The sequence below is a fragment of the Anolis sagrei genome, chromosome 6, assembly GCF_037176765.1.
Source record: "Anolis sagrei isolate rAnoSag1 chromosome 6, rAnoSag1.mat, whole genome shotgun sequence".
Taxonomy (NCBI): domain Eukaryota; kingdom Metazoa; phylum Chordata; class Lepidosauria; order Squamata; family Dactyloidae; genus Anolis; species Anolis sagrei.
The window spans coordinates 69525980-69553944 of NC_090026.1; the positions used below are offsets into that span (position 1 = coordinate 69525980).

The 27965-nt window shown below is 40.8% G+C and overlaps 1 protein-coding gene and 1 long non-coding RNA gene across 3 annotated transcripts; one reads left to right on the forward strand and one right to left on the reverse strand.

The window, feature by feature from the left end:
• Positions 1-10: 10 nt before the first annotated feature.
• STARD3NL (STARD3 N-terminal like) lies at positions 11-21018 on the reverse strand. The gene is made up of 9 exons (XM_060781612.2): positions 20838-21018; positions 18102-18386; positions 14441-14518; positions 11437-11514; positions 10647-10700; positions 10428-10545; positions 10106-10204; positions 1005-1074; positions 11-492 (listed from the first exon to the last, which is right to left on the reverse strand). Exons 2-8 carry the CDS (start codon positions 18324-18326, stop codon positions 1022-1024), a joined length of 705 nt encoding a protein of 234 aa, XP_060637595.2. The 5' UTR covers positions 18327-18386; positions 20838-21018; the 3' UTR covers positions 11-492; positions 1005-1021.
• Positions 21019-21068: 50 nt separating this feature from the next.
• LOC132778550 (uncharacterized) lies at positions 21069-27422 on the forward strand. Of its 2 annotated transcripts, none has more exons than XR_009631755.2 (3): positions 21069-21152; positions 23783-23982; positions 27071-27422. It is a non-coding gene; the product is annotated as an uncharacterized lncRNA (long non-coding RNA). The 2 variants fall into 2 exon arrangements; XR_009631754.2 differs by having other exon boundaries at positions 27295-27422.
• Positions 27423-27965: the final 543 nt, after the last annotated feature.

Consider the following 27965-nt stretch of genomic DNA (forward strand, 5'->3'; position numbering starts at 1 on the left):
CACTGTCACGTTTTATTAATGTGTTCCTTTAATTTGCAAAGAGTGCTTAAATTCATCTTTAAAAAAGATACATTATTAAAAATAATATGTAAAATTAATGACATCAAACACAATATATAGTGAATTCAAATCATGAAACAGAGGTTTATGATACAGTATTACTTCATGTAGTATTCCATTTATAGGTTCGCTTCACAAGCATACCACTCACCAGTGGGCTCCTCATCATTAAAAGTCAGTTTCAAGCATCACTGAATACATTACAGATGAGCATATTTCATATTAGGCATGATTCAGTCCAATATATACACATATATATGCAGATGTGATAGAGATTTGGCGAGGTATTACAGAGCACAGGGACATCCCCCTTCATCAATAAATAAATAAATAAAGTTCTCACTATGAGTTCCAATAATGTGAACCAACAGCATCGCTATCAAGGTCCCAGAAACAGCATGTCCTGAGCAGCTCTACTTTCAGGTTTTCTCTCTGAAAACACACAGGCACAAACACATATTTAATATGTAGAAGATAAACATCTCAACAATTGTTTCCATACACATACATTTGAACTGAAGGAGAAATGGCTCTAAAGCACTCATCTATTTTCTCTGACCATAGAATTATTTTACAAGACCATTCAACAATAGGATACAAAGAAACCCCTTCCATACACACTGCAAAGAGAATAGCTACATAAAACAATATTTCTTTTCCATGCAAGAAAAAAATCATTTAAAAAACCCAAAGAGCAAGTGAGGCTCACATCATCCAAAATGGGACAGAGAAAATGCTCAGTGTTCCAATAGTTTGGCTCTTCTCTAGCAACAAAGAGATGACAAAAACATTTAACAATCTACAATCTAATTTGCAAGTCACTTTCAAGCCAACTGCATAACAGGGCACTTGACAGGAAACCATAAAAACAGGTTATAGCTGCTATACTAATGGAGTTTTATTTACTATCAATGCATAAATGTTCATTTCACTATACAATTTACCTGTTATTGTAGCACTGCTATAAAACTGCTTTCTCACTATCCTGTTTTTCTTCAGATTCTTCATCAGATCCTGGAAAATATAAATAGAAAGATTAAGGTCAAAATTAAGTTTGATGTGTCAAGGCAACCTTTTACACAGTACTGAAAAAATGAGAAATTTAAGACGTGATTTTCTGAACTAAATGAATGAGTACTATCTGATATTTGATTTTAGTAAATGCACTAGCTGTCCCCTGCCATGCATTGCTGTGGTCCAGTCTAGTGATCTGGAAAATAAAGTAATGAGAAAGTGTTGGTTTGTAATATATGTAATTTCTTTATGCTTGTGGGTAAACAGTATTCTTTGTTGTTTCTTTGTCAGTGTTGATGTAGAGATTGTCTAGTTTGCCAACACTGGAACATATTGTTGTCCTTCTTTAGGGGTCACTTTCAAAACTATGATACTATGTCATATACATATGAGTGTGTGTGTGTGAATTATCTATCTATCTATATTATTTATCTATATCTATGGCTGGATGGCTCTTTGTCAGGAGGGCTTTGAATACGTTTTCTTACCCTAGTGAAGGGAGTTGGGCTGGATGGCCTTAAGGCAGCATTTCTCAACCTGGGGATTGGGACCTCGGGGGGGGGGGGGGTTGGGAGGGGGTGTCAGAAGGGTCACCAAAGACCACCAGAAAACACAGTATTTTCTGTTGGTCTTGGGGGGGTTTGCGTGGGAAGTTTGGCCCCATTCTATTGTTGGTGGGGTTCAGAATGCTCTTTGATTGTAGGTGAACTATAAATCCCAGCAACTACAACTCCCAAATGTCAAGGTCTATTTCCCCCAAACGCCATCTGTGTTCATATTTGGGCATGTTGAGTATTTGTGCCAAATTTGGTCCAGATCCATCATTGTTTGAGTTCACAGTGCTCTCTGGATGTAGGTGAACTACAATTCCCAAACTCAAGGTCAATGCCCACCAAACCCTTCCAGAATTTTTGGTTGATTTTGGGAGTCCTATGTGCCAAGTTTGGTTCAATTCCATAATTGGTGGAGTTCAGAATACTCTTTGATTTTAGGTGAACTGTGGTAGTAGGTATATTGTGTCCAAATTTGGTGGCAATTCATCCACTGGTTTTTGAGTTATGTTAATCCCACAAACGAACATTACATTTTTATTTAGATAGATTGCTATTATACAATACCTGTATTATAGCAGGGTATCAAAAGGATACTGACTGAGAGCGAAGTTGTTATTAGAACACTATGCAAGCCCAGTGCAGCACAGTGCTTCTAAGTTACAGATTTTTCTTTAATTCGGACAACTAAAGTGTGGGCTGTTATGAGTGGCCTATCAACAGTTCTCTGAAAGACTGTAAACAGCACTTCTAAGAATCTCATCAGGATCATGAAAAATACTTCTGAGAACCACAGTGCCATCCAGAAAAAATCTCATGTCACAATTGATGGCAAAAACATAATTCTTGTGAAATATACTATATAAAAAAACCTAGGCAGCAAATGAAGTTGGGCGAGTGTATATTTTTGTCTCAAGTCATCTCCAATGTATGGCAACACAAAGACCTATCACAGAATTTTCTGGACAAGATTTGTTCAGAGGGATTTTTGCCTTCCTTAAAGGGTGAGAAAGCATGACTTTCCTTTCTTCTCCTCCTGACATTTGCCCTGCGCTTATGCTGAAGTAAGCACCTGATATGAACATGGCTCACACCAGTTTTCTACAACACCTCAAATCAAATCCTGGCTTCCTAGTAGCATATATCCATGCACACTTGATGACTTTCTTAAGCATGCTGTATCATCTACTGAATATATTTATTGAGGATTATTTTCTTAAAATGTTGTAAAGACTATTTCTGGACACTATTATTTTTTGGCGTCTGTTCTGGTACAGCTGTACCAGGAGCTCCAACTTTATTTGCTTTTTATTAAATGTTTGATTGCAGTCCTACGTTTCAGGGACTCTGCAGATAGGTGGCTTCTTTTGGTTGCAGTCACAGGGCAAGTCACCTGTCCATCATAGTTAAGTTTGTTTCCGCCCCTTGCTCAGGGCAATTGGGAAGGGAAGTGAGCCATTTTTTAGTTAGTCTCAGCAAGGAAAACTAATGTATAGGACGTGTGCAAGCTTCCCCTGTACAAAAGCTTCAACCTTTAAGAATTTCCAGGAAAACAGCCCTAAAGACCAAAGAACTCCAGTTGGAGAACATCTAAGCCTTTACTGCTAGGTCCACTCGGTGTCTGAGAAGCAGTTCGACCTGGTAGCGGAGCCCACATCAGTAAGGGTTAGATTACAGTCAGCCTGGGAGAAGTTAAAAAGGGGATTTTCCTTTAAAGAAGAAGTTATTGAAGATAGTTGTCTGTCCTTCGTGGGCAAGATTAGGAATTCACCAGTTGCTTAAAAGCTTGAAATCATTTGCTTAACTTTACTAAAGACAAGAGAAGTTTCTGTTTGATTGTTCATTAATAAAAGACTGTTGTACTTCACAAGCCATCTAAAGACTATTTGTGGTGGAAAACCTCTGAGAACTTCTCTTTGCGCCCCCCCCCCCCCCCCCCTGGCTTCCCGCTGGAAAAAGGTTGCAGGTCCTGTTGTAAAGGAAATTCTTTACAGGCCCAGCACGCGACAGAACAGCATCTATAATACAGAGAAGGCTGTTCCTATTTTTCAGTTAATAGTCTAGAGGGACACAACTCAGCAAGATGGTTACATAACTTCTATGCATAACATCTCAGTTTCGGTCCCTGGTATTGCAACTGAAGAATTACAGGTTGCAGTGCTAGAAAAAATTATGCTATCCCATATGCTCATTTGTCAACATGCCTGGCAAAAAAAGAATATACAGGCAAAGAACGTGGCTTCCTGATCTTGCTACAAGTGGGAAGGATAGGCAGGGAAGTCACTAGAACCTGATCCAGTTCCAGTTTCCTATGTGCACTCTACAGGGTCACAGAGCACCAACAATCTGTAGCAGATTTCAAGACAGCAAGAAAAGGAGAAAGAACAAATTCAGGCACCTGATCTAGTTTCAACCAAACTAAACCCATCCGTTTTAGTGTCATCAGTATCCAGTTGCCCAGTGGAAAGAAAAATCTCAATGACTGGTTAAATGTCAGCATTATTTTTGGAAGTACACTCCAGTACATTCTCAGTTAACCAGCACCACCCATGGGGATTGATAGATGCCAGATAAATGTAGTTTCTGATTCCTTGAAAGTTACTATTAAAACAGGCCTAATACTAAACCCCATCCTATATACCATAAGTTCTGTATTTACTTGATATTACTATTGAAATACAGTTTTACTTTAGTATAAAAATTCCTTTTCTATTTAACGTATTGTTTTGTTGACTTTTTTGCTGGTTGCTTGAGATTTCCAGTTGCAGGAGTTCCAATTAACTGAGAGTCTAATAGATGCCTCACTCTTTGATCACCACTAGATGGGGCTAAAAAGAAAATAATTCCACTTCTTTGAAATAAATCTAGTTTCCCCATATCATCCCCTAAGCTTGTAGTGATAAAATCAATTCAAAGTTTACTGCTAATCATTCATATTGTTTAATACTAGACAAAAAGATCTCGTAGCATCTTTGAGACCTGACAATATTAAATAATTCCCTTTAGTTTCAAAGGGGCTACAACATCCATTTGCATCCTGTATTTGGCAGAAATCAAAAGAGGAAGAAAAGGACATGAATGTCAGGGTGGGGAGAGGAGGCTTGTGTATCCCTGCCTTACCAAACTGTAAATCTCACAATTCCATGGCACTGAACCATGGCGAATAAACTAGTGTCAAACTGTATTAATTCTACAGTGTAGGTCCAACCCCAGAAACATTAAGATTATAAAACTTTTTTCAAAACTTGTTTGAAGTAACTTTACAATAGTTACATGTTTCAACTACATGACTTTCGCCCAAGGATTGTAAACAACAACAATGCCCATCAGTTTAGGGTTTTTTCCCATCCATACTGAACCTAATCCTTCAAGATAGCTTTTGATACCATGATCAAATGTGTTCAATATCATGGTTTAGAAGACTACACAAAGACAAATGAGACAAAAATACATTTCATAGAGTGTTAATCTATATAAATTAAAATGTAATGTTCATTTATGGGATTAACATAACTCAACGTTTCTTTTGATTAAATTGACCCTTGGGTTTATTTTGATAGGGCTGTGTCCTGTTCCTAGGGAAGTACGAATTTCTTTTTCCCCCTTGAAATCTAGAAGAACCGTTGCCCCTATTTCTAAAGGGCCCGGTATAGTATGTGCCATAAGGTCTGCGGTAATTATTGGGCTGTTGCCACCTAGACCTTTGCTGCTGGAAGGGTTGCCACGTATAGCCGAACTTATTTGCGGCTTGGCGCACATCTTGTTTCTCCTTGATATTAACATCTGTGTCTGGATTGAAAAGCCCTGCATCGTGAATAGGAAGGTCTTCTGCTAAAGACTTTCCCTCCTCAGAGAGATTGGCTGCACGCAGCCATGCATGCCTTCTAATGGCAGTAGCAGTTGCAAATAAATTTCCTGCTGCTTCGGCTAGGTGTTTAGCGAAATCTTTTTGAAATTTGGAAAGTATTATTGCCTCTGCTTGGAGGGCTTTCGGCAGGTGTTGATCATCTCTAGGCAGAGATTCAATACTGGGCAAGATCTTTTTCCACAAAAAAGATTGGTAACCACTCATGTACGTTGCAAAGTGGGCCATGCGGGTAAACAACCCAGCAGCAATGTGTGCCTTTTTGCCTAAAGAATCAAGCCTCCTGCCCTCTCTATCCGGAGGTGTAGTCAGAGCGCCTTTAGGACGCTTAGATTTCACCACCTCAGTCACCACCGTATTTGGTTTTGGGGGAATAGTAACCCATCTACATGAGGAAACATCAATTTTATACATTGAATCCAGCCTCTTGGGTATTGCTGGAGTCATGAATGGTGATACATCTACAATTTTAGAGAGTTTCAATAAATATGGTAACATTGGTAAGGACATAGAGGGGGAAGCATTCTGCTCCTCGGAAGGAAACATTGGGTCATCGATATGCTCTGGTGGTTTTGGAGCTGGGATTCCTAGTTCCTTTATCATTCTTTCCATGAGAGCATTAAACCTATTAAAGTCTGTCAGCTGAACACCAGTGTTTTCCTCACCCCCCAATGTCTGGATAGTATCTGGGGAGTCGGAGTCTGATGCCTCGTCATTCCCTTCAGGTGCTGCAACAACAGGCACATGTTCAGGAACTGGTTGCGCACGCAATAAGTTCTGGGTAGTGTTTGCCAGAGTAGGCGTAGATGAAGCTACAACAACTGCATCACTGTGACCCTGCTCTCTATGCTGCTGGTGTGTAATCACTTGAGTTGGAGCAGTCTCTTGTGCTACATGTCCATCATCAGCATCTCTCATAGTTGACACATTGGTATTAACATTATTATTATTATTAATAGGCATAGGAGTGATAGCAGCATCCTGTACCGAAGGTCTCATGTGGTATACACTGACAGGATTAACATCATTAGTCAAAGATGTATTAGTGCTGGTAAGCTGTCTATTAAGCAGCATGGGGGCTTGCCCCGGTGTAGGTACTTGTCTTGGAATAGGTTGCTGTATGAACATCAATTGGCCAGAAGGGCCCATCTGCCAGTAGCCTTGAAAGGGCATAGCACCAGGGCCATATCTCCTCCAATGGCTAGAGGATCTTGAGGACCTGGAGCGGCTGTGCCTCCTTGAGCGTCCTGAAGAGGACGAGGAGGATGAGGATGAAGAAGTGGATGATGAGGAGGAAGAGGAGCGTATGCGTCGGTGCCTCCTGGATGAGGATCGGTACCGTCGACGTCGAGAACCATGACGTCGCGATGGGGACCTTGCGCGCCTTGGGCGCTTGCTTGGCCGGCGAAACGTCATGGCAGGCCATGATCTCAATGATGGTGCTGCTGCCGCATTCGCCGTTTCATTCTGGCGATTCTCCTCTTGAATAGTTGCCTCGTTCATCCTCTGAACTGGCTGCTGTTCCCTTCGGTCGGCAGTGCCTTCCGATATCGGGCGAGGCGGAGCTTGCTCAACAGCCTCGGAGCTGGGAGGCCCATTGTACACGCCCTCGAAGGCGTGGCTTGTCGAAGGGACGGTATTTTCGGAGGCGGAGTCGACTTCGGGAGCGAAAGGAGCCACCGCGCAAACTCCGCCTCCCTGCGCGTTCGGGGAGAGCAGCGGCATCGGAGGGGTCAGACCATTGGTCGTCGCCCCTGCGTCAGTCTGAGGCCGAGAGGTCCCCGAAGGGGTTGCGTTCAATGCATTGGGGCCTGCGACACCTCCGGCGATCAGGCCCGAGTCTCTCGGCGCCTTGTGCAGTCTCTCGCCTCCACGATCCATGGCGGAAGGGACGGACTTCTTTGTCAGAGCTTTCTTCAGCACGGTAGTTTGGCGGCCATTTTGGAGGCCGCCGTTTTTAGATTTTTTAAGCTTTTTCTTTCCCCCCGAAGGTAAGGAGGGTTGTTCAAGGGCAGTTTCTAGAGCCGGATGCGGCATTAAAGCTTTCTCGTAAAGCGCTGCTCTTAGTCTCGACAGTCTATTTTTCCTCGTCTGAGGAGTAAAAGCAGCGCAGATCTCACAAGGTTGAGAGAGGTGCCCTTCACCCAGACACTCAAGACACAGTGCGTGTCCATCTGTGTCCGGGAGAATATTTGGGCAGTTGAGACATTTCTTAAAAGCTGTAGTAGCCATAGTATAGAATAAAATATTGTTTTTGTCAATTCTCTTCAGTAACCTTGTCGTTCAACAACGGAAAGGTTCCTCGCTGTTCGCTTTAGCGCGGAAAAAAGAGAACTGAATAACGGCCACTGCCCCGGGCTATATATAGGATAGGGGAGGGGGGCGCGTGGCCAGAGGGAGTCTAAACGGTCATTTTTTACTTGAAGAAGGTTCCGATCGCTGGATTGCGCATGCGCAGGATTTACCATATGTGCGATTCACAGGATCTACGACAGGAAAACCACTGGACGAATTGACACCAAATTTGGTCACAATACACCTATCAGGCCAACAAGTGATCATCACTCACAAAGACACTGAAAATCACAGCAGAAGATACTTAAAAAGCCAAAAAACAAAAAAATGCATTACACATGTGCAAAACCACATATATATTCACAAATACACATATGTACACATACACACAAATATATACACACACATATACACATAAATACATGCACAAAACACATATACACAGACGGCCACAGCAATACGTGGCAGGGAATGGCTAGTTTAAAATAAAATAACACATGGTCATTGCAAAGCTTCAGTTTTTTACACAGCAGGATTCAGAAGATCTCTTTCCAACTGCAACTTCCAAGCCGAAGAAATACAATTTAAATAAACCGAAACCAAATCCTTATTCTTGTTTTCAAAAACAGAAATCAATTAGTAGAGCTCCTCTGAAGTGTACTGTTTCCCCCCTATATTTGCCTTATCCATACTAGAATTTTATCCCAGAATCTGTGTATTTCGGGGCATGTTAGCCACATGTGTCTCCCACCTCCTATTTCTCCATTTTCTCCAACACAATTTGGAAAATAAATTATTAATTTTATGGAGTTTAAGTGAATTATAGTATCATCTATTCATAATTTTCAAAATATTTTCTCTCAGTTGTACTGGAATTGATTTATATGCTTCAGTTTTCCAGATTGAGCCCCACTGTTTCTCTTCCAATTTGAACCATAGATCTAATTCCCATACCAGTCTCAGTCCAATTAATGTTCCTTTTTTAAACTTTTTGAATTATTTGATATAGTTTTGAAATTTGCCTTTTGGTTCGATTCCATTTTTCATTGCAAATTGATTCAAGTAATGTTAGCTCCCTTGGTTGGGGGGAGGGGTTAATTATATTTATCTGAAAGTATTATTATTATTATTATTATTATTGGACATTTAATATAATGCCAACTTTTCAAAGTTTGTGAGTTTTTGTTTGTTTTTTAAATACATTACAACTGTACCCTTGATATAACTATAAATATTAATATTATTATTTATTTTTATCCCGCTTTTCCCCCACAGGTGGGATTCAAAGCAGCAAACAAATGGTTAAAAGAAATGTCATAATACAAAAACACAACATTACCCCTCTAATCCAAACAAATAAACAATAAACCAACACACTGCATAAAGATCCAAATCTTTGGCTGTGTGAGCCTTGCCAGACCAAAATAGCCTGCTTGTTAATGGTTGTTGGGAAAGGCCTGCTTCCATAGAAAGGTTTTAACCAGGGAGTGAAAGGCCAGTAACGACCTGGCCGAATGCACCTCTTTGAGGAGGGAGTTCCAGAGCTACAGGACCACCACCAAGAAGGCCCTTTCTCATTCTCACAAACCATACTTGTGACAGTGATGAGACCAAGAGAAGGGTCTCTCCTGATGATCTCAGGGCTCATATGGGCTGATAGGAGAAGATGTGGTCACTCAAGTAGGCTAAGGCCAAACTGTTCAGGGCTTTATAGACTAAAGCCAACACTTTGAATTGTGCCCGGAAACAACTGGAAGCCAATGTAGCTGATTCAAAAGAGAAGTAGTTATTTATTTATTTGTATTTATTTGCAAAAATTATATGTATTTGCATTAATTGCCACCAGGATGGATTAATTGTCTGCAATTTATTTTTACTTCTTCCATTTGAACAGATTTTCCTGATAAAAATAAACATTTCATTCTATAGATTCCTTTCTCTTCCCAAGCTTTGAACTGACTATATGTACTATTATATTTAAATAATACTATGTAACACGATTTTTATTTCTGGGTTACAAATACCATTTCCTAATTGGTTCTATCATAAATACGTGGGAAAGTTTTTTAAACTGCAAAAACTTTGTTTCTGTGGGACATCCTGCAGCACATTTTTACTATAGTTTTTCAATGAATATCTCACAGTCTCAACCAATTCAACAAAGCTTATGGTGACCACAAAAACTAAGTTTCTGGAGTATAACCTTTTAAAGTAAGTATCACCCAAATAAACAGGAAATAACACTTTCAAAACAGGAAGTTTTTTTTTCAAATTTTGTTACATGGTGTTCTTTAAGTCTCTGAAGAAAATGTTTCGTTACCTGCTTCGGATTCAGGAGGGGAATAAAATTGTCCATCAGAAAGGAGTCCAGGCTGAAGAAGAGCAGCTCGCTCAGAGACATCTTGTACCAGGAGCAGTCCTATAGACAAAAAGGAAGTCATGATTACAAAATCTTTTAAAATGAAGTTATAAACACTCATAATAATGTATCACAGCATTATCACACTTTAAATAGCATTATCTTACAACTCTGTGGACACCAAAGCAACCTTCTCTCTCCAGCGCTATTATACCCTACAAAATTCCTTCAGCATGCAAGACAAACAATGTTTCTGGCTACTATAGACAGCAAAGGAACATACTGTTTTCTTCTTCTGCTTCCTGTGGCAAAACTTTGAAATCTAGGAACCAGGTTTCTATCCAGGCAAGAATGAAAGATATGATGGGCAACACATAGCCAAAAGGACCTTGAGACAACAGCTGAAAGGGGGTGAGAAGAGAGAAAATAAATTATAAAAATATATTACAACAGATGAATGACAGAATACAATTTAAATGAACATTTACAATGATAAACCTACCTTTGAAATGATTACTTTTGTTAACAAGAAGGCACTGGTTACTGCGGTTGTAAACTGAAAGAAAGATTAATGGTTATGAATGCAGGTGTATCTTCTAGTTTACTTTCTCAAGCCACAGGAAAGTATCACAAATACCCAACCACACAAAAACTGTGATCCATGCTGGGCAATTAACAATTATTAAAATTCTGAACTTAGCAAGTTCGAACTAAATATCCATGAATTGTCAAATTCATCTCCTTTTCATCTATGATTCCAAACATGGGAATACAAATCTTCAGTTCACTCACAGACGTGTGATCTGTAGTTAATTATGTATCTAAATATATTATTTCCAGTATTCCTACCTCATTGAAGAAAATAATTACAACTAATTGCAACCAAAGCAACTTGAGGAAGCATCCACCCTGGTTTTACAGAAATGAAGTAATAACATAGGAAAATATTCCACAGTTAGCCCTTAATCTGAAGTACACCTTCTAAAAGATATAAAACAGAGCCAAAGAAATGCAAGAAACAGTTCCAAACAGTCAATCAGTAAGCAAACAACATGCCAGAACAAGAAAAAAAACCCTATTTTTGTTGTACAGAGCTTACTTTCTTAGCTATGTCACACCATCCACAGAAACATGAATATATGGACCTCAAAAAGCTATTAAATAGAAAAATCTGGCGCTGCTATATAGTCTATAAGATAGAAGCGATGCAGTTTTGGAAAGCATATTACATTATGGACATGCTGCCAAGTCAACACCACTTGCCCTTATCTGTTAAAAAATCTGCTACTTACTGCGATTGCCCACCAATGTCGCAATCTGCACAACGCATAGGCAAGTATCAAAATCTTAAACCGAAAGACAGCCAGGAGCTACAGAAAAGTTTGGAAAGTGGGGAACAAAAAAGATTTTTACAATATTGATTTAGAAAACTAAAATGTGGCATCATTCGTCTTTTTCTGTCACCATCCCATCCCACATTTCTCCTGAGGCAACTTATGGACATCATTCTACACTTGCCGCCTCGTTTTTTTCAGCCACTTCGTTATAAAGGTTTCCTCCTCATAAAGATTGTTTTCATAAAACAGGCTGTAACAAATATTTTCTGTATAATATGCTGATCTCAGATTTATTCAACCTCTGATCACATGCAATCAATGTATCTCTATCTGAATAATGCTGTCGAGAGCACAACCCCTCCAGCCAAAGTGATTTTTTTTTTAGTCGTGTCAGGAGCGACTTGAGAAACCGCAAGTCGCTTCTGGTGTGAGAGAATTGGCCATCTGCAAGGACGTTGCCCAGGGGACGCCCGGATGAATTGATGTTTTTATCATCCTTGTGGGAGGCTTCTCTCATGTCCCCGCATGAGGAGCTGGAGCTGATAGAGGGAGCTCATCCGCCTCTCCCCGGATTCGAACCTGCGACCTGTCAGTCTTCAGTCCTGCCGGCACAGGGGTTTAACCCACTGCACCACTGGGGGCTTAGAGGGCTACATTAGTGATTAGAGGGCTACATTTTTAAGGGAGAGAATTCTGAGAATACTCTACTATCGCATTTAAATTGTTCTTCTTGTTATTTACACCAAAGCCAGCTTTCTTCTCTCTCCCTTTCTTATTGCAAGAAAATGGAGCACTTGTTAAGTGTGAACTGTTTTGTTTTCATTGCTGATTTTTTCACATTTTCTGGTTTGTTTTCTGCTTTCAAGTATATAATACAACAAAAGAAATGTTTTACATGGTTGTAGTGTAAAGTAAAGATTTCCTTTTGACATTAAGTCTACTCATGTCCAACTCTGGGGGGTGGTGATCATCTCCATTTCTATGCCAAAGAGCCAAGGTTGTCTGTAGACACCTTCAAGATCATGTGGCGGTATGACTGCATGGAATGCCACTACCTTCTCACCTAGTGATACCTATTAATCTACTCATATTTGCATGTTTTTGTACTTCTAGTTTGGCAGAAGCTGGGGCTAACAGTGGGAGCTCACCCCGCTCCACAGATTCAAACCACCAACATTTCGTTTAGCAAGTTCAGCAGCTCAGCAATTAAACCCACTGTGCCACAATAGCAAGACTGCTTATAGCAAGGTATTGGAAAAAAGAAATAAATATACAAATAGAGGAGTGGTATAAGGAAGTATGGAAATTGGCAATAAATGATGAGTTGACATGTATATTAAAAGCTAAAAGAGGTATATGGAAACGAAGTGCTTTTGATGATGTATGGAGAAAAATTATCGAAAAAGGATTTAAAAACAAAGAAGGAAAGTTGCTGCCACAAGAAGAATAAAATTTTGGACAGATGATATGTAAAAGCTGTGGCTTGGGAGGGGGGAGGGGAGCACAGCGGTGAGGGATAGATAATATGTATAAGCAGAAAAATAACACTAGATGCCAAAAGTATGGTAAGCTGTATTGAATAATATGTATCTGCTGTAAAACAAACAAGGTATAACAAATTATTAAACCATGATAAAATAATAAAATAATATTATTTTTAAAAAACCACTGTGCCACCGGGGGCTCCTATTTTCTAAAATCCATCTCTTCTACAGTACTTTATAACTCCACCAACCACGCCCAATTTTTAAAATATCTGATATCTTGCCTCTCATTTGACTTACAGCTACCCTAGGAATGAGAGACCACTAAGAGGTTATACAAAAACCTTTCAGGTCTTACAAACTCTAGGCCATGCCTGCCTTTTTCCATTCAATCCACCCATAATCCAGTCAGCCTCTATTCCTACTATTTTCCACTTATCTTAGTATTATCTTTTCCAACAAATGATATCATCTCTTGGCTTCTTCTTTTTTTAATTTTAGAGATCTATTACTAAAAATCTATTCAGAAGTGCCCTTTGTGATTGCTACAGTACAATTTCTTAGTGATAACATACGCAAAGCAGGGAGGGAAGTTTTTCATCACTGCTTTCCTTATTTTATCACCAAGAAATTGAACTTAAGAACAGAATTTGCTTTGTTGTATTACCTAATCTATTGTGGCATTTTCATTTTCTACTCAAATTCACTTCTCCATGTACTTAGTAACTATGAAGTCTTCCACAATCCTTGGGTTAGCACTCAATATTCGTCAACTCCCTTTCCCTTTCTCTCAAGCCCATCTCTCTTCTGTCAATCATCAGGTCTCTCTGGGCTTTTTTGGTCCTTGGATTCTCTTTTCTCTGGGATATTTCCTCATTTGACTTTCAAACCAGAACTTTTATATTTTTTAAACTTCAGCTATCTTATGTGTATTTTTCTTAACCAAACTTACTGTTCAGTTCCAGTTGCAGAAACTGTAAATTATTTCTCAGTTTCATTACCAATATAGACAGGATGCCCACTGATATCATCAAGCTTATGGGAGGTTAAGATTTTGGGACCTATTTTGTTCCCATAAAACCCCAAGATCTACCAGCCTAGAACAACCAGAACACATCTGAATACTAGAACTGAAGACATTTGATGTGTTCCTCCAACACAGAAACCCTGATTATTTCAGCATTTCTGCCGAATTAAATTAGGCCATGGGTCATTAAGCTGATAATACTGTTATCCTGAAGTGGTTACTTCTGTTTTGAAAAGTTTATTAGAGGTCTAAAATAGGCTTGTGATGGGTGTGAAATAATAAATGCCAATGTGGACGGTTTATTAATGCAACTCTCCGCACTAACATGCATTTCTCAAATATGTTTGTAGAAATATACTTTTTGATTAGCAGTTTTCTATTCTTTTCAGGTTTCTTAGACAAAGCTTCTTCATATAGAAAAATTAAAGATCGGAAAATAAATACTTACAAATATATCAAAATATGAAGAGTGATAGTCGTAATGAAGGACTTCGTTTTTTAATCCCTTCTCAATGCCTCCATTTACCTAAGCAGAAATAAAATATCCCCTCATATTAATATATATACACACAGTTATAAGTGACACATTCTATGTACAGGCAGTCCCCAAGTTATGAACAAGATTGGTTCTGTAGGTTTGTTCTTAAGCTGGATGTGGATATGAGACAGAATAGGTACATTTTAAGTGCAACTCCACCCAAATAAATAAATAAAAGAGTAGCTTTGGATAGCATAGATAAGGGTTAACACATCTTGGTGTTTGTTTTATTGTCTGTGTCTCTGTTCAGAAGATTTCACCTCACTTTGATAATTAGATTTAGGACAATTTGGCTTGTTGTGGAAACAAGGATTGGTGATAAAGCTTCAGTGAAGACACCTTTTCCCGTGATAACTCTTTCAGGAGTGAACTTCCCTTCGTTGGGGTAGATTTCTGACACTTCCTGTTGTCTCACCCCTGCTCCTGACTATGAGTCATTTGTAAGTTGGATGTTTGTAACTCAGGGACTGCCTGTTATTAAAACAATAAAATAAGATGGACAAGATATGCGTCATATATTACATGCATTTCACAAAGATGTTTCTGGTGGCAGTCAGTCCCCACTCAGCATCTTATCCTGTTTTATAATAGCATTTTACAATATCTGGTATCACTCCTGAATGTTTGGAAAACAACCTGTCTTTGTTACTTTTATTCTGCCATCCTGTAAGCCTGGCAATAAGATCCACTCAACAAAAGCAGATGTTACTGAATGGTGATATATTTATAAAAGTATACATTTTTAAAGAGCAAGGGAGGGGATTATGCTGTCATGGGGAATATTTCATTACATATTTTTTAAAAAATCTATCATGGCTAAAGCAGTAAACTTCTCAGGCTGAATCTACACTGCCATATAATGCATAAAATGCTATATAATGCAGAGTAGACCGTATAATGCAGTTCAATACAGTTCCAAAGTGCCTTCTATGGCAATGTAGATCATCCTCTGTAATACCCACATTTGTCAGCAGGTACTAAAAGTGCAAAGCAGGAAAATTCCCTTTCAATCTTCCCAACCATAAATTTAAAAGGCTGTAGTAGAGCTACTTTCCCAGCGTTAGCCTGAGATCTCTTGCCAGGCTGCAAATACTTTATTATTACCTTAGACTTTTGACCTGATTTTATGCTTTTCATATTGAGTAGTGGCCATTCATAGCCACTGTGTCACTGTCTGTTGTTGCTTTGAGTTCAGATTTTAATATAATTTTAAATTTAGTTACTCTGTTGCAAAGAGGCGGCATGAAAACCAGTTCCATGAATGTAGCCAGTTAGTTGAAACCATGCTACTGTAATTTCCTTAGGCCATTTCACAACATGAAAACATGCATTTGGAAGTCTAGGGAGATTTGCTCAATAATCATCAAGAAAGGGCACACCAGGGATTGCAGTAATAACAGGACCATTTCATTAATTTCCCAATGTGATGTTTAAAATCCTGCAAAAAAAAGAAAGCTGTCCAAGCTGGGTTCAGGAAGGGAAGAAACACAAGGAATCATATCACAAACATATCCTGGATAATGGAGCACACTAAATATTTTCAAAAGAAAGTGAACTGTGATTATAGACTTTAAAGCATTTGATTTTGTAAGTCACAAAAAGCTATGGCTCATTCCTAAATGGGGGTGCCACAGCTTTTGATTGTCTAGATGTGCAACCTGTACTCCAGACAAGAAGCTACTGTTAGGACAGAACACAGAGAAACAGAACAGTTTGCAATTGGAAAGAGGGTCAGGCAAGGCTGCATTTTATCACTGTATCTGCTTAACTTGTACATCGAAAGTATCATACACTAGCGCATATACACAGGTTGAATGGATGTCGGGGGGGGGGGGGCTGCTGCCCACCTGCTTTCTCCAACTGAGAAAGTCTACCTCACAATGTCCATTTTCTTCCTTTCTTTCTCCCATATCTTCTCTTCATACATTCCCCCCTTTCCTTTCTCTTCCTTGCCTTCCTTCTTTTTCTTTCTCCCTTCTTTTCTTTTTTCAAACCCCTCAATTATTTTAAATTAGATACTGAAGAATAAGTGTGCCAAGGCTGGTCCAAATTTATCAGGCCATGTAGGAGCCTTTGAGGCACAAACGTACAACCCAACATATATACAGGGCAAGGCAGCATAACTTCCTTTTTTCAAAACTTAATAAAACCCATTGTATGAATCAGAATTATATATATATATATATATATATATATATATATAATGTAGGCACGTATCTAAAGTTTTGTTTTACGTAGTTTTGAAGATCAAATTAGGTAGGTGATGTCCCCCATTCTACATTCTCCATACACTGAGTAAACTGATTTCTGATGTTTGTCATGACTCTTGCCAGCATAGCAATTTCTTCCTGGATGTTGGTCTTCAAATCTTGTAGGGTCCTTGGATGGTTCACATAAGCACGGGATTTCAAAAAAACCCGTAGAAAAAAATCACAAGGGGCCAAATCTGGAGAGTAGGCCGGCCACTCCAAATCCGCTCAAAAAGTAGGCCTCAATGGCAAAAGCACGCTCCTCACTGTTCCAATGCATGATGGCGACTGAACTGTGTCAGGACAAAACTTTATACTCCTGCCTCTTGAACGAGACCACCACAGCTCCGCTACGTCTTCAACCGACTGAATGGCGTGCTTTTTAAAAAAGGAAGTTATGCTGCCTCACCCTGTACATACAAACATATGTTGGCTTTTACATAAATAAAGCAGTATTCAACTTGGAAGAAGGAGGTGGGAAATTGGAGGAAGGAACACCAACAATCTAGATATGCAATTGACACCATACTACTTGGAGAAAATAGCAAAGATTTGGAACAATTATTAGAGATGTCAAGATTGAAAGTGTGAAGCCTTAATAAAAATAATGACTACAGATGATTTAATTAACTTTAGAATAGATGATGAAGACATCAAAATAATTCAAGATTTTCAGTACTTTGGGACTATAATTAATAAGAGTGGAGACTGCAATAAAAAAACAGAAGAGTAAGACTTGGAAGGGTACCTATGAAGGAACTAAATGTAGTACTGAATACTAAAATTAAGATTATCTGTGAGATCATATTTCCCATTTCTATATATGGTTGTGAAAGCTGGACAGTGAAGAAAGTGGATAAGAAGAAAACACATATGAGATATGGTGCTGTGGACAAGTTCTATGTTTATACTAAAAGACACATAAATGGGTCTTAGAGCGATCAGGACTGAACTCTCCCTAAACAGAGTCTGTCATATTTTGACCATATCATAAGAAGAAATGACAATGGTTGGTGAGGTGGAGGATGAGAGGAAAAGAGGAAGACTTCATTCTAGAGGAATACACTCTCTCAGCTCTGAATTTGTGGATGACAGGGTGACTTGTAGGTCTTTCATTCATAGGTGATCATATATCAAAATCAATTTGAAGACAATTAGCAAGAAAAACAATCTTAGACACGACTACTCAGAAATCTCTCATTAAGTTCGATGGGGCTTTCTCCCAGGTAAATGGACATGAGACTGTAATCCAATTTAATGAAGTCTTGGAATTCACCATTCCTGATCTTACACATTCTCAGTCTGTTATTAGAAATACTCACATTTAACTCTATTATCCACAGTAAAGTTACAAACAAGAGGTCAAAGGTAACAAAAAGGCAGAAAGTCCTTCGGACATCAGATATGCCTTTTTTCTCCCGGGTGTCATAAGATTCAATTCTCGCCATTAGCTGTGTAGGGTTTATGGAATGAACATCTCGTAAAGAAGGATGGGACCCCAAACTGCTGCCCAGGGCATTTCCTTGATGTTCTGGCAGCTGACTCATCCTGGTTTTGGTTACATCAGCTTTTTTCCAGCTTCAGCATCACGGCCACATTTATTCATTCTATGAAAAAAAATCAACAGTGAATTAATTTGATCATGTAAATTCACTGTCATTTCCCAAAAGTAAGCTCAATTTTCTTTCAAAAACAATAAAGTATTACTCAGTGTCCCTAAAAAACTGAATGATACATACTCACATTGTGAACTCCCAAACTATAGTCATGACTATATGTTTATAATGTAAGAATAAAATTAAAAATTAAGTACCTACAATATGGTCACATGAGCTTTTAGTACCTACAGGGTGTTGAGGACAAGTAAGTCACAAAATTATTTTAAATTGGATAGTGAAGAAGAAGTATGCCAAGGCTGGTCCAAATTTGTAGTATGATAATATTGTCTTGAGAAAGAACTTAACTGAGTCCAAACTTTATCTCCCAACAAACACATTCAGATAAAAGTAGAGCTGCCTGTCTAAAACAACACAAAAATGTGTAACATCTCAATAAGCTCTCAGGAATAAAGGTCTCAGATCCAAAGGTGGCAGCCTAAATATACAATGTAGGTGGAAAGCAGAACAGAACTTCCTAAACTCTGAACAGCCATGTAAGGTCGGAATCCTGTTGTTAGTTCCAATTAAAATAGGTTCACTAAGTCAACTGAACTTATGCTAAATGCTGATTTAATAAGTTATCACTTATACAAGAAGTCAACTGTAATTTAGGAAAAAATGAATTGATTTAGGTTTCAGGATTCTAACTGGGTAAACTTAAGCCCTGGACAAAAGCCATCTGTTGAATTGAAGGCCAACAGCTAAGTCACCCAACCGTCCCAGAGTATGTCAAAATATCATTTCCCTCCCTTTCCAAAAGGTTTCCTAGGGTAGACCCTCTTTCACTCACTCACTCAGCCCTCCCCCCGAATCAAAATCCTGGCTACGGGCCTGGTGTGATGTATCCATGAATAATGTGTGCAGATCCCCATAAGGTGGCCTTCTGCAGGTGGAAGGTGGTAATTCTGTCAGCGCCAATTTGCTTAAGTGCAGGCCAAGGTCTTTAGGCACTGCACCCAGTGTGCCGATCACCACTTTGGCCAACCTTAACTGGTTTGTGCCAGAGTCTTTGCAGTTCGATCTTTAAATCCTTATATCGTGTCAGCTTTTCCAGTTGTTTCTCTTCAATCCTGCTGTCACCTGAGATTGCAACATCGACAGTCCATACTTTATTATTATTATGCAACTGAATTACTGGGTTGTTGTAGGTTTTTTCGGGCTATATGGCCATGGTCTAGAGCAGTGGTCCTCAACCTTCCTAATGCCGCAACCCCTCAATCCAGTTCCTCATGTTGTGGTGACCCCCAACCATATTTTGTTTTCGTTGCTACTTCATAACAGTCATTTTACTACTGTTATGAATTGTAATGTAAATATATGGTATGCAGGATGCATTTTCATTCACTGGATCAAACTGGGCACAAACACCCAATACACCCAAATGTGAATGCTAGTGGGGTTGGGCGAGGATTGATTTTGTAATTTGGGAGTTGTAGTTGCTGAGATTTATAGTTCACTTATAATCAAAGAGCATTCTGAACTCCACCAGCGATGGATTTGAACCAAACTTGGCTCCCATGACCAATGGAAAACACTGGAAGTGTTTGGTGGGCACTGACCTTGAGTTTGGGAGTTGTAGTTCACCTATATCCAGAGAGCACTGTTGGACTCATGCAATGGTGGATCTGGACCAAACTTGGCACAAATACTCAATATGCCCAAATGTGAACACTGGTGGAGTCTGGGGAAAGTAGATCTCGACATTTTGAAGTTGTAATTGCTGGGATTTATAGTTCATTACAATCAAAGAACATTCTGAACTCCACCAACGATAGAATTGGCTCAAACTTCCCACATGGAATCCCCATGACCATCAGAAAATACTGTGTTTTCTTTTGGTCTTTGGTGACCCCTCTGACACTCAGGGGTCCTGACCCCCAGGTTGAGAAACACTGGTCTAGAGGCATTCTCTCCTGACGTTTCCCCTGCATCTATGGCAAGCATCCTCAGAGGTAGTGAGGTCTGTTGGAACTAGGAAAAAAGGTTTATATGTGTGTGGAATGACCAGGGTGGGACAAAGGACTCTTGTCTGCTGGAATTACTGTGTTGCGAACCGATGCCTGGCGAAAAAGGCGTGGCGCCAGCCGGAAGTGTTTGGCTGCAGAGGAGGTAAACAAACAGCCCTGCTTCAGCCACCAAACACTAGGCACAGCTGGGAAGAGAAGGGGGCGGGGCTCATGCGGAACAAACCATGAACCCGGATGGGAGGCAAGAAAAGTCCCGCGGACTGGCAGGAGAGAGGAAGTAGAACTCTAAAGGGGGGAGGGGGGGAGGGAAGGAGGAGGAAGCGCCCCTCCCTCACGCGAGGAGGGCGCGCGAGGACCTAGGCCTTGGCCCACGCGCCCTCTTTCCCTCACAGAAAACACAGCCGTACGCGAGGAGCAGGCAAGGCCCACTTACCCGAAAAGAGAAGAAGGGCTGCTGGTGGAGACTCAAAGCCTCTCTTGTCAGGCTCTCGAGGGCTAGACCGGCTTCCAAGGCGGGGCCCGGCGAGGAACTGAAAGCCAGGGACGGAGGCGGCGCTGAGGCGACAGAAAGAGCGGGGAGGAAGTAGGCGGGGCCTGATGCGGCGGCGTAAGGCGAGGGGCGGGGCCAGCCGCGAGGAGGAAGGGGGCGGGGCCTGAGGGGCGGGGCTTCTCGGAGTTTCCGCCTGATTGGCTGGTTCCCTGTCAGGAGAGCTGCCTCCCTTCCATTCCTGCCCAGGAACTCTCCAAGGTACTTAAACTCTTTTTTTCCCAATTAACCAAAACCTTGGAAAGTTTTCAAGTCCAAACTAAAATCCAAGGTGAGGGCCTTTCTACACAGCCATAGTAACCCAGAATATCAAGGCAGAAAATCATAGAATCATAGAGTTGGAGGAGACCTCATGGGCCATCCAGTCCAACCCCCTGCCAAGAAGCAGGAATATTGCATTCAAAGCACCCCTGTCAGATGGCCACCCAGCCTCTGTTTAAAAGCTTCCAAAGTTCTGTTATTTTTAGCTTCTTTTATGTTGCAGCTGGGAGCCCCCGGTGGCGCAGTGGGTTAAAGCACTGAGCTGCTGAGCTTGTTGATTGAAAGGTCGCAGGTTCGATTCCGGGGAGCGGCGTGAGCTTCTGCTGTCACCCCTAGCTTCTGCCAACCTAGCAGTTCGAAAACATGCAAATGTGAGTAGATCGATAGGTACCGCTCCGGCGGGAAGGTAACGGCGCTCCATGCAGTCATGCCGGCCACATGACCTTGGAGGTGTCTAGGGAAAACGCTGGCTCTTCGGCTTAGAAATGGAGATGAGCACCACACCCCAGAGTCAGACATGACTGTACTTAATGTCAGGGGACTACCTTTACCTTTACCTATGTTGCAGCTGCAGAGGGTTTTTCTGGTGCCCCTCACAGGAAACATGCAGGCAAGCCTATTTTTACTCTGACTTGCATCTATAACCCAACATGCACACATTCACTTATTCACTGCTTCTCTCACATGGGCTACTGACTGATAACAAAATTGCTGGTCTTATTTGGATGTCATGCTTTGGCATTTCATCAGAATTTTCCACTTTATATTAACCAAACCTTGAATTATGGTCATAGAATCATAGAGTTGGAAGAGACCTCATGGGCCATCCAGTCCAATCCCCTGCCAAGAAGCAGGAATATTGCATTCAAAGCACCCCTGACAGATGGCCATCTAGCCTCTGTTTAAAAACCTTCAAAGAAGGAGCCTCCACCATACTCCGGGGCAGAGAGTTCCACTGCTGAAGAGCTCTCACCAGGCATGTAGCGGGGGGGGGGGGGAAGCTTTGGGTGCTTCAGCCCCCCCACCCGAAATTCTCATGGTGGTCTGCGAAAAGGCCTTACTGGTACATTATTTATTTATTTATTATTTTATTATTTTGGTTACTTCTACCTCGCCCTTCTCACCCCAGAGGGGGATTCAGGGCAGCTTACAAAGGCATCAACATAACAGTAGAATAAAAACAATATAGCAGCAATTAAACAATTAACAATCAGTTTCTGCATTGTTATGTTTATTCATATCATGATCAATATATCTCATATGCATGGGGGTATTGGGGTAACGATACAAAAGGTTTGCTTGGATAGACCCTCTTTCACTCAGACTCAGCCCCCTCTCCCCCAAATCAAACTCAGCCCCCCCCCTCCCCGAATCAAAATCCTGGCTATGGGCCTGGCTCTCACAGTCAGGAAGTTCTTCCTCATGTTCAGATGGAATCTCCTTTCTTGTAGTTTGAAGCCATTGCTCCGCATCCTAGTTTCCAGGGAAGCAGAAAACAAGCTTGTTCCCTCCTCCCTGTGGCTTCCTCTCACATATTTATACATGGCTATCATATCTCGTCTCAGCCTTCTCTTCTTCAGGCTAAACATGCCCAGCTCCTTAAGCCGCTCCTCATAGGGCTTGTTCTCCAGACCCTTGATTATTTTGGTCGCCCTCCTCTGGACACATTCCAGCTTGTCGATATCTCTCTTGAATTGTGGTGCCCAGAATTGGACACAATATTCCAGGTGTGGTCTAACAAAAGCGGAATAGAGGGGTAGCATGACTTCCCTAGATCTAGACACTATGCTCCTATTGATGCAGGCCAAAATCCCATTAGCTTTTTTTGCTGCCACATCACATTGTTGGCTCATGTTTAACTTGTTGTCCACGAGGACTCCAAGATCTTTTTCACACGTACTGCTCTCAAGCCAGGTGTCCCCCATTCTGTATCTTTACATTTCGGTTTTTTTCCTGCCAAAGTGGAGTATCTTGCATTTGTCACTGTTGAACTTCATTTTGTTAGTTTTGGCCCATCTCTCTAATCTGTCAAGATTGTTTTGAATCCTGCTCCTGTCCTCTGGGGTATTGGCTATCCCTCCCAATTTGGTGTCGTCTGCAAACTTGATGATCATGCCTTCTAACCCTTCATATAAGTCATTAATAAAGATGTTAAACAGGACCGGGCCCAGGACGGAACCCTGCAGCACTCCACTTGTCACTTCTTTCCAGGATGGAAAAGAAGAACTAATATTGTGCTATGCTAATAATATACGGTATATAGATATAATATAGATAATATTATAATGTAATACAATATAACACTAATAATAATACAATATAGTAATATATAATAATATAGTAGTCCTAATATATTAAATATAATTACTACTGATAATATATAATGATATATAATGATATACAGGTTTATTATTATATATTTGTATATTTTAAGTTGTAATGTTTTGATTGTGAACCACTTTGAGTCTCCATATGGTGAGATATAGCAGGATATAAATAAAGAAATAAATATAGGCATTTTTAAGTGTATTTATGATATTTTTAATCTGTTTTGCAATCCCTGGTCACAGCTTTGCACTGTGAGGTGATGTCACAAAGCTACCATTATGACACCAGCAGCAGCGAGATCAGCACAGTGTTGTGCTGGAGATGAAAGGACAGTACTTGTGAAGCAATTCACATGAGAAGCTGAAGGTCTGGTTTGGGACACACTCTTATGAATATGGAGGAAATTGAAGGAAAGAGGAAGAGATGGCAAGACTCTAAACAGGTATTTAAGGCTTTGAGTAGCACTGAAGGACGTGACTGTATGCATGTACTGTATGTGCCTTCAAGTCACCTGCCAACTTATGCTGATCCCATGAATTTCATAATCAAAGAATGCTCAGAAGTGGTTTTGCCAATTCCTTCGTCTGAAATACAGTAAGACCCCCGTATCTGCAGGATCGCTTTCTGCAGTTTTAGTTAGCTGCTATTATCACTGCTGGAAGCGTTTGTGGGCATTTCTCAGTCCTCTGAATTAATTCTGTAATATACATGGGCTGGAAGTTGTTGCACAAGCATCAGCTGAGGAAGCAATGAGATGAAAGGGAAAACATTGGTTCCCTTGCCAATGTGTGGGGTTGGGGTGTAGTCTTCCAGGACATGGAAACCAACATAAAGGACATCTTAGGGCATAGCCTTCAGCATCTGGTATCATTGGCAGTCTCCTATCCAAATAATCACCCTATTTCCAAGATCAGGTAGGATCCAATGTGTTTAGGGTGTTTAGACCCCTATATCAAATTGGATTACATAAAAAGAAAAGTTACTGCTAGCTGTTGCTTTGTAATTCTTAAAATCCAGAAGTTATTCGAAATCTATCTATATAGAAGTAAAAGTTGGTTTCTTTGTGTAACAAAGGCCCCTACATGGCTTGTTGAATCTAGACCAGGCACAGGCAAACATCAGCCCTCCTTTGTGCATGTGACAGGGCTCAGACTGCATTGCAATGGGTGGTCTGTGGTTTGCTCTTCTCCACACTTGAATGTTGGGGACTCTACTTTGTAGTCCCATTTCTAAAGGTTAGCTCTGCATCTCATGGTGTCAGAACACAGTCTGCTCAGCACCTTCCAAGTCGCCTTATTGTATCGGCTGCTAATTGTTAGTGCAATTCAATTTTTACTTAATCTGCTTATAAAATGTCTATTGAAAAAAGCTGTTTTTTATTCTTAATGGATAAGTCACCAAAAACTTTGCCAAAAACAAATACAAAACTTGTGCTGAATCTGCCAAAAAAATATGGACTCCATAATTATGTCTATATCCACATACATATTATTTATTTATTATTTATTTATTGACTTTATTTGTATACCGCTCTTCTCAGCCCTTAGGTGACTCAGAGCGGTTTACAACAGTTTAGATATACAGAATACAAAATCATTACGTATTTAAAAACAAGTATGGTGCTGGGGGGAGGGGTCCCCAACGGATGGCAAATGCAGGAGACAAGATGGTGTTGTCCCCTGGCCTCCCCTCTCTTCGCTCTGGCCCAGAGCGGCAGTTGGTGCTGGGAGGAGGGGTCCCCAACGGATGGCAAATGCAGGAGACAAGATGGTGCTGTCCCCTGGCCTCTCTTCGCTCAGGAGACAAGATGGTGCTGTCCCCTGGCCTCCCCTCTCTTCGCTCTGGCCCAGAGTGACAGTTGGTGCTGGGGGGAGGTATCCCCAATGGATGGCAAATGCAGGACACAAGATGGTGCTGTCCCCTGGCCTCTCTTCACTCAGGAGACAAGATGGTGCTGTCCCCTGGCCTCCCCTCTCTTCGCTCTGGCCCAGAGTGGCAGTTGGTGCTGGGGGGAGGAGTCCCCAACGGATGGCAAATGCAGGAGACAAGATGGTGCTGTCCCCTGGCCTCTCTTCACTCAGGAGACAAGATGGTGCTGTCCCCTGGCCTCCCCTCTCTTCGCTCTGGCCCAGAGTGGCAGTTGGTGCTGGGGGGAGGAGTCCCCAACGGATGGCAAATGCAGGAGACAAGATGGTGCTGTCCCCTGGCCTCTCTTCACTCAGGAGACAAGATGGTGCTGTCCCCTGGCCTCCCCTCTCTTCGCTCTGGCCCAGAGTGGCAGTTGGTGCTGGGGGGAGGGGTCCCCAACGGATGGCAAATGCAGGAGACAAGATGGTGCTGTCCCCTGGCCTCCCCTCTCTTCACTCTGGCCCAGAGCGGCAGTTGGTGCTGGGGGGAGGGGTCCCCAACGGATGGCAAATGCAGGAGACAAGATGGTGCTGTCCCGTGGCCTCCCCTCTCTTCACTCAGGAGACAAGATGATGCTGTCCCCTGGCCTCCCCTCTCTTCACTTCAAATCAAACTATTCTAAATAATAATAATTGGAAATCACCACAGTATGATCAGAAGTTATTTATTATGGTGAGAAGTTCAAGAATATGGACTCTGTGTCTTTGGCCATGCCTATATAAATATTACAGCTATATATCATTTTTTTTCAAATAATAATTCGAAACCATAATAATATGATATAGAGTTAAACTAATCCAGTGACATTACAGTTGTTTTGAAATAGACTTGTTTGCCCTTCACTTGTGGATACATTTAGAGAGATTAGATAAAGCTAAGCATACACAGCTCGTGTGGTCTTTGTCCTACAGCAGATAAGGAACAGGTCTGTGTATTTTACAACTCTCCCAGACCACATAAACTGTTAGAAGGTTCACAAAGGCATCAGTCTGAAATTTCAAAATTTTTACTCAACATTGTGTGCAAGCGGTGAGAATCCGAGTGTTCTAGGTGTATTTTCTCCCTTCAAAGTCAACTGTCACAATTGCATCTTCCTACCTACTTGGATTTTTTTTAACTGCTACTGCTTTTTAATTATTTTCAATTAACTGCTTGCTTTTTTCATGCAGCTGTGTGGTGTTTAAACAGCTTTCCTGTCCTAGAGTGCAACACTCTCCCCATATTTGCTTGCCTGAGGATTGAGATCTGCTAGGAGAGTGAAATGCTTTTTCCCTAGAAGCTCATTTAAGGGCTTTATTTCTAAAGCTTTTGGACCTCATTAGTGAACTCTAAATACTTTTATTTATAGTTTTAAAGTCTTTTACATATTAAAGTCTTTTTAATATGTTTTAGAAGCAGTTTAAATATTGTAATCAATTAAAAAGCAATACATTTATGTGCTATCAGCTTTGAGTGCTTCAGCCATCCCTCATAGAAATCAAAATTGAACAGTCTTGTATATACATAATAATATTAATAATAATAATAATAATAATAATAATAATACATTTTATTTATATTCAGCCCTTCTGCCCTAGGGGACAGGCAAATGTTAAATGCCTTTTACAATCATATACAATGAGACAGACAAACACAAACAAAGGCAGAGGCTTCTCCTTTCATTTCTGGCTTTCTGGAGGTGGTGTTCATCTCTGGGAAGGTGCTTTCTCCATTTTCAAGCTGAGGAGCCTGCGGTGCCACCTCCTGGTCGTGTGGCCAGCAGGATTGCTTGGGACGTCTCTTTGCCTCTTACCACCGAAGCAATACCAATTTAACTACTCACATTTGCATGTTTTCAAACTGCTAGGTTGACAGGAACTAGGACTGACAGATGGGAGCTCAGACCGTCTTGTGAACTTCCAACCTTCAGGCAGCAGTTCAACAGTACAAGGTATTAACCCATTACACCACCGCAGTCCTATGTTTGTTGGAAAGTGAGGCTTCCCATACCTTATGGGAAATGGGTAGGATCAGAGAAACATTTTTATATCCCCAGAAACAAAATGATTACAGCACATTTAAGCTGTATGCATAATTTCTAGCTCCAAAACTTGCCTACTTTTAATTAACACATTATAAAGCCTTTAAAGAACTAGGTGTGGCCATTATGACTCTACCATGGAATACAGATAGGAGTGAGACCACCCTGATTAATCTGATGTATGCACGTCATTGGAATCTGAAATAGCGTGCAATGGCCTAAAGAGAAACAGGACTCTCAGGGATAAAGATCTGTTTCAAAATACTGAACTTATCATAGCTATGAAAGGTATGCCCTGACAAATGAGATCTGACTTCAGGATTTGATTTAAATGCTGCTTTATCCAATGCAATAGCATCCCTGTACAACAAGCTTTCTTCTTTGTTGGAAAAAATAACAAACCTCAGATCTCCAACACCTGAAGCAGTAGATCAAGGTTTATTTCATGAAAACAAGATTGACGATCTCAAAAACTCATTATCTCCTTGCAAGAGAGA

Bases quoted from the DNA above. Each gene is read 5' to 3' on its own strand.
- STARD3NL (XM_060781612.2), bottom strand. From the start codon at position 18,326: ATGAGTCAGCTGCCAGAACATCAAGGAAATGCCCTGGGCAGCAGTTTG. The intron at 14,519-18,101 runs GTGAGTATTTCT...ATTTCTGCTTAG, and splicing joins TGTGGATAATAGAGTTAAAT to GTAAATGGAGGCATTGAGAA. The intron at 10,205-10,427 runs GTATGTTCCTTT...TTTTGTCTATAG, and splicing joins GGAAGCAGAAGAAGAAAACA to GACTGCTCCTGGTACAAGAT.